Source organism: Prinia subflava, chromosome 2 (assembly GCF_021018805.1).
Source record: "Prinia subflava isolate CZ2003 ecotype Zambia chromosome 2, Cam_Psub_1.2, whole genome shotgun sequence".
NCBI classification, from domain to species: domain Eukaryota; kingdom Metazoa; phylum Chordata; class Aves; order Passeriformes; family Cisticolidae; genus Prinia; species Prinia subflava.
Window position 1 is genome coordinate 24,270,114 of NC_086248.1, and position 15,793 is coordinate 24,285,906.

Consider the following 15,793-nt stretch of genomic DNA (forward strand, 5'->3'; position numbering starts at 1 on the left):
GATGATTTGGGATTTTGGGTGATTATTAAAAGTGTGCATTTCTGGCACCTTAATTAGAGGGTTTGAAGCTGGTGAAGAATGCTGGATGAACTGTACAGGAAAAGGAAGTGTTATGTGAGAAAGATGAGCATGATCTCTGACACTTGTCATGTTCGCATCTGGTGATGGGTGACCAACCAAGGGAGGAAAAGAGATCAGAATCAGAGAATAGGGATGGAAAAGCTACAGGAGGAAAAATACTGAAGAGAAGGTAAACAAAAAGGAAAACAGAGTGACTACAGTGACTAAATTTTTTTTTCTTTGAAACCCCGCAGGAATTTAATGTAAATAAATTTATTCCTTTTTTACATATGCCTACTTAAAGTTATATTTCAACTTATGTGTACCTAAGGCAAAGCTTTTTTTTGTGTGTGTGTAGTATGGTAATTTGCAAGCCATTAGACTTGGTTGTGCCTCCAGCATTGATTCCCAAATTATATTCTGTCCAATACTGATCAGACCTTATCTAAGTAAGATTTAATGTGTTCAATTGGCATGTCTTTAGGCCAACATTACTTGTTATGGGTACTTGAAAATGTATCAGCTGCTCTCAAGTTACCTTTTTCAAATTATAATGACATAAATATGATTAAATATAATTAAATATAATTAAATATAAGTCTTAAATACACATATAATTATGTGGTATATAGAACTGGGTAAAACAGTCATCAAAGTAAATGCAAATTTCATTACTAATTCACAAGATTTTATTAAAATAAGGGGTTACTATTATAGTTACCTTTAGAAAGGGTAAATTTAATTATTTTCTTCTTTTTCAGGAATTACTATTTCCATAGTGTTTATCTTTCAAATAAAAGCTTTTAATATAATTAGTTAAAGCTTGAATAGCTGCTGGTGAAAAAATTATTTTCTTCAGTGGCCTTGTTCAAATCTCAACAAAATCACTTTGAAAAAGCACGAAAATTGACATTCATCCATAAGAAAACTTCTAATTGGAATGCAGAAAACTTAAAGACTTAAAGAGTGTTAGGTTGGCAAATGTAATGAGCAGTTAGAGATGCAAATTTATGTTAACCTGGCATTTAGTAATGCAAATTGGGTTGTTATTAATTCTTTTGTAGCTGTTTCTGAAAATAGACATAAGTATCCACCTGTATTTTTGCTTTAAAAATTTTTACCTTTTAAAATTTTACAGCACTTCTACATAATACTTCTTTTATTTCTCTAATTAAGAGCTAAACTTTATGTTTTATGTTTGCCAGACGTCTTATATTCGCTAGACATATAGCTCACAAACAAAAGTAATTCTTAAATTCTGTCTTTGTACATTTTAATTGAGTTGAATTTGTGTTCAAAGCTTGATAAAAAGGCAAAGCAAAAATTCAGTTAATGGGGAAAGAAGTTTAAGTTAAGATAATTAACTTAAGATAGTTTGAGTTCAGCCCTAATTTTCCAGCTCAGCAGCTTTTAAGTGTAACTCTTGCTTCTGTGGTTTGATTTTTCATTTGATAAAAGTTTCAAGATACCAACACTGAAATATACACTTGATTTAAAAAGCGTGTGTTATTTGGAAATGTGCTTTCATGTCATGGATATTTTCTCCTAATTTTTTCAATTTCCTGTTTGTAAAGATCAAGTTCATTGGATTGTAGTAGATACTATCCTTCAAACCTTATAAACTCTATCTACTAGAACTTGTGCCTAAAACATTTGCCTAAAACTACTATGTGTTTTAGGCAAATGTAGAAGTGCTCCCATAGATAATAAAGGCTTATGGCACTGTATTGCAAACTCAGTCATACTTTGCAGACTGGAATTTTAAATGAATTTGTAAGTTTGAACATCTCTACAGCTTCCTGAGGATGGGAATTGAGGAAGGAGATGCTGGTCTCTTCCTCCTAGTATCCAGTGATAGGATGCATGGGAATGGTTCAATCCACCACAGGAGGTTTAGACAGGACATCATGAAGCATTTTTTTACTGAGGGAATTGTTAAATACTGGAACAGGCTTTCTAGGGAAGTGTTCAATGCCCCAAGCCTGTCAGTGCTTGAGAGGCATTTGGATAATGCCCGTAATAGTTTGCTTTAACTTTTGGTCAGTCCTTAATTTGTCAGGTAATTTGACTTAGATGGTCACTGTACATCCTTTGCATCTGAAATAATCCCATCCCATCCTATTTTATCCTATCCCTCCCATCCCATTCTATGTATGTCTCATAGTTACATGAGGTAGATGCTTGTCGATTGGTTTGCGTTGAAAATAAATTCTAGTTTTTTCTATAAATAAGCACCTTTTGTGTAATAATTTCTGTTAAATGTGCCTTTTTTCTACATCCCCCTAAGAACTTTTTTTGAAAATTATTGTTAGTACAGTCCACAAGGTGTAGTAACAGCTTCTTCCAAATTTTCTATTTCATGAACATAAAAAACCAAGCCACAATAGAGAGAGAAAAACTACAAGATGCTGACTTAGCTGAATCTGTGTTGCCCGGAACGCAATAATCAACAACACGGAGGCAGAGTCTTCAGTGAAAGCTGCTCCCCACCGAGAAAAGAGGGGCAGCCTGTTTATTTCTTTCCTTTTATAATTTTGTGGGTCTGGAAGCACATTGGCTCTTGGGGTTACTACCCCTTCACCCCACTGGCCATGCCAGCTGTCAACCAACATTGTTTTCAGGCTGGAAATATGTAAGCAAAGGACAGTGAACAAAAACAAGAAAGGTTGTTTATGTTCCAAAGCGTGAGAAAGTGAAAGACTGACCCTTAATATCGCAACAGTAGCTAAAGAACTGACTCCATCTTACAAGCAAGTAGAAGGCTTTAAAAAATCTCAGAAAAAACAGGGCAACAAATCTGTTTCATCAGTAGTCTGGGATAAAAATTGACCACTTGTTTGAGATCTGGTGTGGAAAATTTCCCAAGTTCCATTTACTGAGTTTGCATGAATAAAATATAAAGCTTAATGGAATTCAAGATTAACTGCTGCATTGAGTTCATGCTACCTGTGCATGTTGTGTTAGTGTCTCTGAATTTAAAAATGTGTTTATCTCACGGTGCAAAGCTGATAGATAAATTTTATTGGTGGCAATACTGCAAGGGATTCTGGCACCAAGTGGTATTATTCAGTGGATCATCTCAGAGTAGGATATATGTATTTGTGGACACAACAGCCTTGTTCAATCAAAATAAAAGTGATCCTGGCTCTTTCAAGTGTTTTCTGTGATTAGCTGAGATACTTGGAAATCATAAAAACATGTGCATCAGCTGATGGAAAGAATTTTATTTTACAGTGCAGAAACTCTTTCCCTTGTTGAAGATATCTTCTGACAGAACCTCTTTTCTGAAGTGGTGGCTGTGGAAAAGTGGAATTTCATTTTCTGTGGCTTAGGGAATCTCATCAGTCTTGACAAAAAACAGTAACTGGGCATTTTGGGTTCCTAGGCAATAAGTTTAATCATCATTTCATTCCCTGCAGAATTTATTAATAGGCAATAATGTAACTTTTCTCCTACTTTTCCTCTAAATTTTGGCCCCCTGGATGCTAAACATGGACTATAGCAGATGAAGTAAAGTGTTTTGATTGTCTTTTTCAGAATATGAGGGTGCGAACAGTGAAAGGACAAGATTACTATTCTAAAACAGGAGCGAAATTCCATGGAAAAATGGAACAAAAATTTATTCTTGTTGACTGTAAGAAGGTCGTATATGGTTCTTACAGGTAAGATCAATCACTGAAGTGTCTGTAGCAAACCTGTCATCTCAGTACTGCTGCTATAGCAAATTTGGGGGTTTTGTATTTGTGAAAATTCTTCTAGGGAATCACATGGGTCAATTTGAGTATGTTTTATTGCTAAGCCTAAGAGATCCTTTGTTCATATTTCAGAAATAAAAAATAAAGGAAATGGGTTTTGCTACAGCTGGAAAGTTGCTAAAAAGAAAAAAATCCTGATCTGTATTACATTGTCTGAATTATTCTTGTTTAACATTCACTCCAGAAAAGTGAGTGTCAGAATTAATTCATAACCTATCTTGGATATCTCCTCCATGTAATAATCTACTAAAGCTAACATTAGAGACTGATTCTGTGGCTCTCTAGTATATCATGGTCAAATTCAAAATTGCCCATGTCTCTCTCTATGTTTGTGTAAGTTTCTGTATTCTGTTTTCCTTTTTATTTCTAGTGTGTGTATGCAAAACAAGCTGGGAGAACTTACAGCCTTGCAGAGCTGGAAAAAAACTAAGTTAAAGCAGAGACAGTCTAAACTCACACATCATTAAATATTTTCCTTCTTTTCATGCTATGCTTTTCTCCTTTGCCCAAGTGAGTTAGTTTCTGCCAGCCCAGTGCCTGGGTGCCTGATCCACAGCCACAGCCTTTCATAGATTTCACTGTAAGCTTTTGAAAATCTGACCTTTCCTTTCCTCCAAGACTCAGCCAGCCCCAAATTCAGACTGGCACATATAAATGGTAGTGAGGTAAGTGACAAGTTCATAAATGACTCAGGGTAAGAGACTGCAGGGAGAGCCTGCTTGCTTTGACAGCTACACACAGTGTCATAATCTGTGAGAATGGGATGGGTTTTCTCATTCCAATTTGAAAAACAGCACTGCTTGAACACCTTGCACCACAGGGGCTGGAATCATCAATTACTGTAGAAATTAGGCCTTCTTTGTAGAAAAATTTAGTGATTTGTAACAGGAAAAGCAAGTCTTTCTGAACTCTGTCACTGAACTCAATTTAAAGTCCTGGGTTTTTTTCAAATATTATATGTTATTCTTAGTTGTGAGAATTAATAGAAAACAAACTTACACAGCACAATTTGATTTAATCTTGGTACACTATAACTTCCTGAAAAATAAAAAAGCAGCAAAAAACCAAAAACTTAATAGTAAGCTATTTTTTTGTGAATAAAACTAACCTATTTTCTAAAATCTAGAAGAAAAATGCAAATAAATAAATTCTTTTTTTTTTACTTTTTTCATGAAAATAGGATTTCAAAACATTTTTTTCTTTGTTGTAACCTACAAATGGTATGTTTTTCACTCCAGGATGTTAGTCTTGTTGTAGCATCCTTAATGTATATGTTGATTTATTTTATCTGTAAATGATTTGCAACTGCTTAGCTTTGAGCATGTGTTCTGTCTTTTACAGTAGAAAAGAGAAAAAGCATTATCAAAGCATTTTCATTGCAATTAAAAGAAATTTTCATAGCCAATGCAGTGTGCATATTAGAAAATGTAAACTTTATTCAAATTCTGAGATGCGTTTTCAAAAGTGTTTAGAATGAAGTAAACTCAATATTGCTGAAGCAGTCCTGAATGTTATTTCAAATGTGTTTTTTTCACAACATAATAACACAGTAGCATTCTCTGAGGGAAGAGTTGATACAGTAGATATAGGTTAGTCTTGCCACAGACTTTGTAGAGGTGATTTTTTTCCATTAGCTATTTGTACTTTACTGTTCTACATTTGTGAATCCTTTTTTAGAATACTTTTTATAAGGGTAGTTATAGACTCATTCCTTCTCCCACTGTAATCAGTGGAAAATCTCCATCTGAATTTAACTGGTGTTAGATTAGACCTTCTGAGTCCAAATTACATGAATCATGCCCTAGACTTACTTATTTAGAAGGTATTTTTACAAATCCAAGGTTTGTGTAAAAGCTTTCTTATCAAGAAAGACTAGTGTAATACTTTAGCTCAAAAGAACTGTATCTAATGGTCATTTGTTCTTCTTTCAGCTTTATGTGGTCATTTGAAAAAACGCACCTCAGTATGGTTCAAGTTATCACAGGACAGCTTGTTGAATCCTTTGATGAAGAGTTCAGGACACTGTATGCCCGTTCTTCTGTTCCTAGCTCATTTGCCCCAGAATTAGTGAGGGTAAACAGTCGCAAGACACTGTGGGATAATGATACATACCAACATTCAGTGTCTTCCTTGGCTTCAGTTTCTAGCCAAAGAAACCTTTTTGGTAGGCAAGACAATGTTCTCAAGATAGATCCTGTTTGGAAATCTCGTGGAAGATACGCAGTAAATGAAATAGATAAATATGGCTTGAGAAATCAAGCCTACAGTAAGCAACCATTTAATCCAGGTTTTAATGTTCAAAATCCAATCCAACAATATCAACCTAGTGAAAAAAATGAGCACTGGAAGAGACACAGCTATGCTGGGGAAAAGCCAGAAAGGACACCTTACCTATTGCTCAACAGAGCTATTAACAGAGCAAACAATCTACCAAATACTTGGAAAATGCCATCTGATAGCCTTAGTATTGTGTCATCATTACGAGGAGGATATGCAAATAACTACAATATTCCCCAGCAAAGTTTTGCTGATCAATTCTCACGACCAAAGGTGAATCTTGCGGAGAGAAATTCGATTGTACGGAGGTCTTTTAATGGGACGGATAATCACATCCGCCATCTGCAGCAGAGGATGCCAACCCTTGAGCACACAACAAAGTCATTCCTGCGTAACTGGCGAATAAAGTCGTATTTGAATGATCAGTCAGATTACCCAGCAGAGTCCAACGGGTCAGCCTTGGGGGACAGATACGATGGCTATGACACAGCTGAAAATATTAAAGCTCATGCACTGTACTCTCATTCTCGCTTGCGATCATCGCTGGTGTTTCAGCCAACTTTACCTGAACAGCAGGAAGTGAGCAGCTGTGCAAGTTCTTCAAATTCAACTATAATTGCGTCAGAGGGAAGTGCAACACCTAAAGGGACTTCTAACCATGCTCCAAGTGTGGAAAATGGAACGGATAATACTTCAGAGGAGCTTAGCACAAACTTTCCTCTTAAATCAGATGCATCAAAAGCCCAAAGAATTCAGATTGCAGAAAACACAAAACCTAGTGTAAATTCAAATGCAACTGGTGACTCATCACTGTATTTGTACACAACACTGTGTACAGGCAAACATGCAGAAAATCTGAAGAACATTCAAAATGAAAATATGCTCAAAAGGAGAAGTTTTCCCATGTTTAATTCCAAGTCCATATTGGATCCTGGTACCAACAAACATGCATCCAATTATGTTTACAGCACATTGACTAGGCATAGACTTAAGCAGCCAGTTAGTTCAAAACTTCCAGAAGACATGCTGAAGAGTGCTAAAAGTTTGCATAGTGTGACCAACCACTCGCCACAGGAGGAAAAGGACCTGAAAGCAGAGCTAAAGAGCCCGACTTCTAGCAAGGCAATCTCCATGGCAGCACTCACTGAAGCTAGCAGGGAGGAGTCTAGTAAGGATTGCACATCGAAGAAAGAAAGTAAGAGTTCCCCAAGTTTTCTGAAGAAAGGATCCCAGAAACTGCGGTCACTTCTTAATCTCACACCAGACAAGAAGGAAAACTTGTCAAAAAACAAAGGTCCTGCCTTCTACAGAATGTGTAGTAGCTCTGACACGTTGGTTTCTGAAGATGAGAATCAAAAACCAAAGATTTCTGAAAATAAGACAGATTCTTCCCCAAGGAGAAAAAGAAATTCATCATCAAATTCTCAAGGTAGTTTGAACAGAAGTAAAGAAGATGTCACTGGGAGTCCAACAAAGTCTCCAAAGTCTCCGAAGTCACCAAAATCTCCAAAACCTCCGTCTGATGAGAGCAGTAAAAAGTGTCCTCTCTTGTGTCCCCTTGAAAGTAAGTTCATAGAAACTGCAGGAGATCCATCCACTCCAAGATTTAATACAGAGCAGATTCAGTATCAAGATGTAAAGGAAGTCTCCACAAATGCTACTTCCGAAAGTGCTCCTGTTTCTGCTCTCCAAAGAGCAAGTTCGATGACACCACAGCTGCCAAGCTCGAAGCACCAAGAAGAGCTGAGATCTCGTTTGAGTGAAAGGCGTGTTTATAGTCGCTTTGAGCCGTTCTGTAAGATGGACAGTGCCAGCCAACCTGCAGGAAATGCAGCCAACAGCAGTTCACATCTGTCAGATATCAAAAGCAAGACCTTAGGGAATAGTTACAGAGGTAATCACATGGTCAGCTACAACTCAACTGCTTACCACCCATTGCAACCTAATGAAAACAAGCTGAGAGGATTTATGCAAAAGTTTGGGAACTTCCTACACAAAAATAAGTAACGTTATAATTTTGTTGATTATATTGAAGTACAGCAAGACTGGCAAAGCTGGACATAATCTTAACTGGACAAAGACTTGTGTCTAACTTCTGTAGAGTTTACTTGGATTTCTTCTTGGGTCTAGGACATTGGAATGAATGTACATATTTTTAAAAATAACTATTCTAGAATTCTTATACTTAAATCTTTACAGAAATTCTGTTTCCAGAAGATGTCTCAAGGAAGTTGTTTATAGTGTTGATATTGTAAGATTAATTTTATACATTTTCTTCGTGAAGAAAATCCATTCTAGCATATTGTAAGATTAATAAACATGGGGTAAAAAAGATGGGGGATGTTTTTAATCTTCTGATAATACTGTTTCCAAAGATTTGCCCTTCAAAAATAGGATAGCACTAGGAATAGTAAATCGTATTTTTTCAGCATTTATGTACACTTTCAAATTATAAACACAAGTGTTAATGCATTGCATGTTACTTACCTTTAATTTTTGGTAACCTCTTTTAGGTTAATAATTTACCCCATACCATCTATTGAACTGTTTGGGCAGCAGATGGATCTATCTTACTTTATTGAATTTTCTGTGTAATATGATATTTTTCTGAAGTATTCGGCATACAGATTTGAAAATTACCTTAATCTGAGTTTTCATGGACTTGTTTACATGGTTAAACTAGTGTGAATGTAGAATGAACATTAAAAAAACTATTTATAAAAAAGGTGCCTTGAACATAACCTACAACTAGGTTAAATTTCAATGGGTTAATTACATTTTTACAGCATGCCAGTATTCTGTAATGTCTTAGTTAAAAAGCTTTTTTATTACTTTTTTCTATTTGGTGTTTAAAAAAAAATCTGTGGACTTCCATTTCTCAGGTAAGTTTTGAGTTTCACATGCAACAGTCTCTTTTAAATGTTGCCAGATATTTTTGCCACTATGGCTTTAATGGCCTTATATCAGGATGACTATTAAAAGCCCACAAGGAATTAGGCAGCTAAAAATGAGACCTGTAAAAATCCCCACACCAAGCAGTTAGGCACCTTTCCTAAAACAAAGAAAGTATCAGTGAAGGGTGATAGTAATGTTAAACTTGAGTGAAGGGATTGAGGCACCTAACTACAGTCTAAGGGACATGCTTGGTTTATCTGAACCTGTGTATCATAAAAAAAAATTCTCAATAATAGGTGATTACAACACCACTACAGGTGTAGTGATGTGTTTGGGCAGCAGCATGGCATCCACTTCTCATCTGCAGTATGCAGCCAGAACATTCAGCTGGCTTACCCCATCCTGGGTGTGAAGTTTGTGTCTTAGAAGGAGTCCATAACCATTTAGTTGTAAGATACTCTGTGACAGTTTTCCAAATTCAGATTTTTTGAAATTTCACTGCTGAGAGCTTAAAATTCTTATACTTTGATCTTTATGTTTCAGGAGAGAGTTTTAGGAGAAAACTTTAGTCTTAGATCTGAAAGGTCCCACAGTGTTCTGTGGAGGAGTCCACCAGGAGGGTCTTAGCATCATTCTTTAGAAAGAAATACTAAAAAGGCAAAAGTGCACCAGTGAGATGAAGTTCATTTGTCTTATCTACCTGAGGCCCTGGGAATAGATTTTAAATGGAAATCTGCTTCTCACTGAGAGCCTGCTCTGGTTCCCATGAAGTCACCGTAGTTACTGTCAATGACTTCATTGAAGCAATGTCAGCTTTTTATTCAAGCTCTTTCTCAGGCAACTTCATTAGGGCTCATGCATCATAGCAGTAACTGTTTCATTTTGGAGATGCTAATTATTTATATGTCTGACAAAAACTTGCATCTCAGTACTCTGCTGAAAGTTTAGGTCTGTCCATTACCTGTGATCACAAAAGATTTTATCAATCTCTTGGTGAGCACTTCGTTCATTCCTTGATGAAATGCCATAGTTAGTATTTTTCCTAAACATTTCTGTTTAAATATTCTGTCCCAACAGAGGCAACATGTTCAGATCCAAGATAAAGGGTGTCTCAGTTCTCTATTTTCAACATAGGCACATAGGTGTACGTACTTTCACAGCTATGCAGACAATAGCAATGCCATACTGTACTTTTAAAAACACTTAATAATTTGTAGCCAATTGGACATTTGTCCAGGATAGTACCCGAACTGAAGTGCAGTTGGTGCTAAAAATGGTGGACGAAGTTTCAGGAAGATCTTTAGTTTTCCTTCATACTCCAATGATCTCTGAAATACTTGTAAGCAGAACTGTATTTGGGAAGGAAATGAGAAAGGAGAACAAGGGTCTTGGGGCAGGTTTAGAAGTGACAGTGCTTTCCTTGTTGTAATAAGCTTTGGGAAATCTATACTCATGCAATTTGGAAATATTTTACTGTATTTTTCCAAGTAGATTTCTAATTAAAGAGTCTTGTTAAGGCAGATATTCTAATTTACCAAGTCATCTGTGTTTTGTAGATACATGCTGCTGTTTTTCACCTGCACAGAAGATTAAAAGCCTTCAGTGAAGAGCCTGCTCATAGATTGATAGTCTCTGTAGAACAAGCATTTTTTTTTCAGATCTCTTCTCAGAGTTCCCACATAGGAATGGTCTGCACTAGGGCTTGATTCAAGGTTAATGGGAATTCCACGGATCTCAGGGGAAATAGGATCACACACTTAATGCACTGACATCACTATTTTAGGAATGTTACAAGATCCAGTGCTAGCTGGGGAGGATAAGGCTGTGCTTGGCTCCGTGGGAAGAGCAGCTTAATGCCCTGCCTGCAGCTATAGCTTTGAAGGTTGGGAAGCACACTGGGGAGGTCCACAGGTGCTACAAGGACCAAGTGTTCATTTATTCCCTCCAGAACCTGTGTTTGTGGAAAATGCTCACCCAGTACTGTCTGATTTGCCCCATGTCTCCATGGGAACCTAGTTGTCTATAAAATAAAAAGGAAAATATAAGGGGCAAAAAAATTCCTTACATCAGCAGAGAAAAAGGATGATGATTGCAGATTTCTGGAGGAAGAAGTTGGAGTTTGTATTTTTGAACTTATTTTTCCCAAAGCTTGTCTTGATGTTTCTACCTTTCCAAAGATATGCACTTCATTCAGTGTGTCCTAAATATGCATTGCACGTTGCAAGTTTTACAACCCACACACCCCCAATGCACTCCCAGTTTTGTAAGGCTGTGAAGTAATAGCTGTTGCCATGCATGATGGTCATTTGGCCACATGGCCTGGGAGTTGTGAAATCCATAAGAAATGTTGTCATTCCCGCATTCGATCTCCATTAACTCTGTCACATGTCTCTGTGAAAGTTGGTCAGAGTTAGGCAGTTCTGGGCATGGCCCTCAGGAGCACTGGGGGTAGCAGAGGGCAGTGCAGCTTGGGAGATGCAGGTTCCTCATACAGTTCTCATTCAATTTGTGTCATAAATAAACTACCCCTATATACAGTCATAATATACAGTGAATAAATTGCTTCATTTCTTCAGCCCCATAATAAACAGCTTTTGCTGCCGCTCAGATTGCAAAATTGCTGGTTGTTCTCTTATTAATGACCTTGCACTATCCTCTTTGTTCATGCTAACAAACGCGAACTAGATGTGAAGAAAGATTATAAATCAAGAAAAAGTCAGTTGCCAGCTGTCTAATCAATGAGGATAGCAGTATTTGTTACAAACCTTGAGAAAAAAACAAAAAGCTTATCAGGCACTAGATGTTTGTGCATAGGTGAAAAACTACTATTCAAAGACAACAACTGTTTGATCATTTTTCAGCTTTCTGAAATGTATTAAAACATTGTGGTTTATAAGATATCATTAAAAACCCAGAATTTGTTGCAGGACAAAGTAAAAATAAAGTTTAAAATGACTCTACTAAGCTGTATGATAAATTCATATGGTTTTTCATTTGTAGCATTATGTGGGGTAAGCTGTACAATCAACAAGTAGCTTTGCAACTGTCTAATGCAGACAGATCAGTAAGGTTACCATGGTACTTAGTGTAATTTAGTCCCCATATCAATGTTGTATTGCACAGTACAGTACTTAGGGGTTTTTTAGTTTGTTTTCATTTAAGTCAAGAGAGTTAGAGCAACATAAAGCTGCAGTAGTTCATGAGTAGTTGAAGCATGTTCATCCAATTTTGTCTTCACTTGCACAAGTAGGTATTCCATTAGCACCCCAGTGACAAGAGAGGAGACTGCAATGCTCAAAAGACTGTCTTGCCATTTCATTCCTTATTTCAGAGAGGTGCTTAACAGGTAGATGTCTGGGTACCTTTATGTAGGGTCTGAAATCTTTCATAATTTTCAGCTCAAAGAGTTACAGTTAGATCTACAATTTTCACATTTCACATGATGCCAAATATGTTGCATGTTCTGAGAATGCTTTTCTGTACTTGGAAGCAAGATGGAAGAAAACATTTGCTCTTGGAGAGTTTGGAACAGGGCTCTTACACTGTTAAGCAAAGCTGGTAGTTCTGAGTTTTGCCTTTGTGATGTTGACTAATTAAGTCATAAAACTTGTGCTGCAGACCCTTCACCAGCTCTGTTGCCCTTCCCTGGACACTCTGCAGCACCTCAATGTCCTTTTGTAGTGAGGGGCCCAGAGCTGAAGACACTGTTCAAAGTGTGGTTTCACCAGTGCCAAGCACAGGGAGACAATCGCTGTCATGGTGTTGCTAGCCACACTATTGCTGCTCCAGCCTGTCCAGATCCCTCTGCAGAGCCCTCCTGCCCTGCAGCAGATGGACACTCCCAGTTAACTTGGTATTATCTGCAAACTGATAGAGGGTCTGTGTGGTCTCCTCATGCAGATCATCAATGAAGATACTAAGCAGGACTCACCCCAACACTGTGCCCTTGGGAACACCATTGTGCTGCCAATGGGAATTGATTCCATTCACCAACAGACCATACAGCTGGTTTTTAACCCATCCAAGCCATGAGCATCCAGTTTCTCCAGGAGAATGCCGTGGGAAATGGTGTCCCTGGCAGCCCGACCAGAGTGGACAGGCCTGTAGTTTTCTGCATCCTTCTATGGTCCTTGTAGATTGACATCACATTTGTCAACTCCAGTCACGTGGGGTCCTCCCAGTTAAGCAGGGAGATGGAAGGAGCTCACTGAGCACTTCCACCAGCTCCCTCAGTACCCTTGGGTAGATGCAGTCCAGCCCCATAGACATGTGTGTTTAAGTGTACATCGGGTACCTCACCATTTCCCCTTGGATTATGGGAGTTTCATTCTGCTCTTCTTCCCTGTCTTCCAACTCAGGGGGGCTGGTACCCAGAGAACAATTGGTCTTACTAGTGGAGACTGGGGCAAAGAAGGCATTAAGTACCTCAGTGTTTCCTTCATCCTTTGTGACTATGTTTCCCCCTCACATCCAAGAAAGGATGGAAATTCTCCTCAACGTTCCTGTTGCTGATGTGTTGATAGAAAGCTTTTTTATTGTCTTTTCTGGCAGTGGCCAGGCTGAGTTCCAGATGGGCTTTGGCTCTTCTGATTTTCTCCCTGCAAAGTGTCACAATATCTTTGTGGTTTTCCTGAGTTGCCTGTCCCTTCTTCCACAAGACATAAATAATTTTTTTTAATATATATATTTGGGATTTTTTCAAAATATCTCTGTATATTTCTGGAGGAGAATCTGGTTTGCTAAAAATTACTTGGCATCCCTTCAGAGGAAGCTTCTGTGAAGGCTAGCATCTTTCTTTCACCATATGTGTTAAAATATCTAAAAATTCAGTGGTTAAGTGCAAAAGATAGTTGGAGGGAAAACTAGTAATTTCTGCGTGGGCCATGATATATGCTTATTTTGATAGTGTTGCTTCCATATGTAAATACAGCTGGGAGAAGAATTGCTTCTTTTCTCTCCAGAACATACAGAATTTATGCCAATTGAAGTAGAAATATTTGAAAGATTGAGCACCAGTGACAATATTTTATTGTGTTTGAGAAATAAATGCAACTAATTAATTAGCATTCAAACACTGGACTCCTACATGTCTATTGTATGTCTGCTCTTGCCTCATTAAGCAATCAGCATACTTAAAATTCAGACTGATCAAAGCTTTCCAAACTCTTGAATATTACTCTGAAGAACCATTCCAATAAGGCATTAAAAACATGTTTAGATTTTTAAACTAGGCCATCCCAGAATAAAGCATACCAGGCGTATGTGTTTTGTTATATTTTGGTATTAAAACTCTCAGTGCAATCCTAGCTGGTGTATTGTGGGTAATTGTTGACTATGTACTTTCGCTGTTTGAGTCATGTCTAATTTTGACCCATGGTAACACCACATTTTGACATCATTTCTAATATGTTTCTTTCAAATGTCACATGTACTGGTGTGAAAATATTCTGATTTCATAGTTTAGATCAAGCTTTAAAGCAGAATGTGTAGATCTGTGATGATCAAGAAGATTTCAAAAGAGGATGTGGATGTGAGTTTGTATTACTAAAAAAGCAAAGAGACAAAACTGAAAACTATTTGCGGGTATCTTCACACAGAGCAAAGTAAACAAAATCAGAAGATGAAATCACAAGTGAATATTCATAATATTTTACCAGTTGAAAATGAATGTTAGTGCACCAGCATGGCAGGAAACATAATAATCAGTTGCTCTTTGATTAAAAAAAGCTGAGAGACACTAATGTAGATGACGCAAAAGAAGCATGAGGGTTGCTACAAATACACAAGATCCAGAATTGATTTTCCTGGGTAGTTTTGGAGAGTGGGGAGCATGGAAAAGGAATTCCATCAAGTTGGTGTCAATACTGACAGATGTAAAGGACTGTGCTGGTTTCATTTAAAGCTACTTGATAATGTAGATCTTTTTTTCCTAAGATGGAATTCCTGGATTACATAGCAGCTATGTTATGGGTATACTGTGTATGTACAAATACAAACCAAAAATTGCCTTGAAATAATTTATTACCTTTATTTTTTACCAAATAAAATGTTCCTTTTAAAGCTCAGCTTGTTCCTATGCTTGTTTTTTCACTGGCTCATACTGTTACTAACATTTCTCATTTCAAAATTTTAAGTATCTTTTAAAAAATGCTGACATCAGAAATATTGAGTGAGATGTTACAGACTGAGGTCTCAAAGTTGCTTTGTGGTAGCATCACGGTTTGCAGAACTGTTGCACCTTCTATGGGACCAAGAGCTCACAAAAACCACAGAGAAAGGACCGAACCAAAGCCAACATCACTGAAATAAAATATCTGGAATAAAATAATGAATATAATATAATGAAAGTAAGTGGGATCAAAAACTTAGGGGGACAAGGTCCACAGTGTTAGTGTCCCATGTTTGCTTTCAGAGCCTTCTTATCTTCCTTGCTGTAATATTTTGGATTTATTTGCCTTCCTGTTAATTCTGCCTTGCTAGTAATATGAGGTTGAGTAGTGTTTTCTTTTTCCTCCTATCTCCGCCTTCATTTCCTCTTCCCTATTTAAATGAAACATCCTTCAGAAAATCTGTTTGCCTAGCTCTTGCATTGTACTTGCTACTGAAAAAATAGTTTCCATCACATGGCTTGTGCAAATTAACTTCTGACAACTCCATGAATGAGTTGTACCATGGGATAGCTCATGAGAAATCAGTTTTCAATCCTGAATATTTGCTCAGTGCCTGTGAAAAAACAGTAGAAAACATAGTAGCCTTTCAGAACAGCTTATGGTCTATATTTAGACTTAATGGAGGAAGGAAATGCA

The 15,793-nt window shown here is 37.3% G+C and overlaps 1 protein-coding gene across 1 annotated transcript in view; it reads left to right on the forward strand.

Annotated features, from left to right (window-relative positions):
* FAM83B (family with sequence similarity 83 member B) overlaps window positions 1-15,052 on the forward strand; it is a 56,101-nt gene extending 41,049 nt beyond the window's left edge. The window contains exons 4-5 of the mRNA XM_063389379.1: window positions 3,598-3,722; window positions 5,747-15,052. Of these exons, the coding sequence (XP_063245449.1) occupies window positions 3,598-3,722; window positions 5,747-8,099 (2,478 nt within the window). The 3' untranslated portion in view covers window positions 8,100-15,052. The remainder of the gene's footprint in view (window positions 1-3,597; window positions 3,723-5,746) is intronic.
* The last annotated feature ends 741 nt before the right edge of the window (window positions 15,053-15,793 follow it).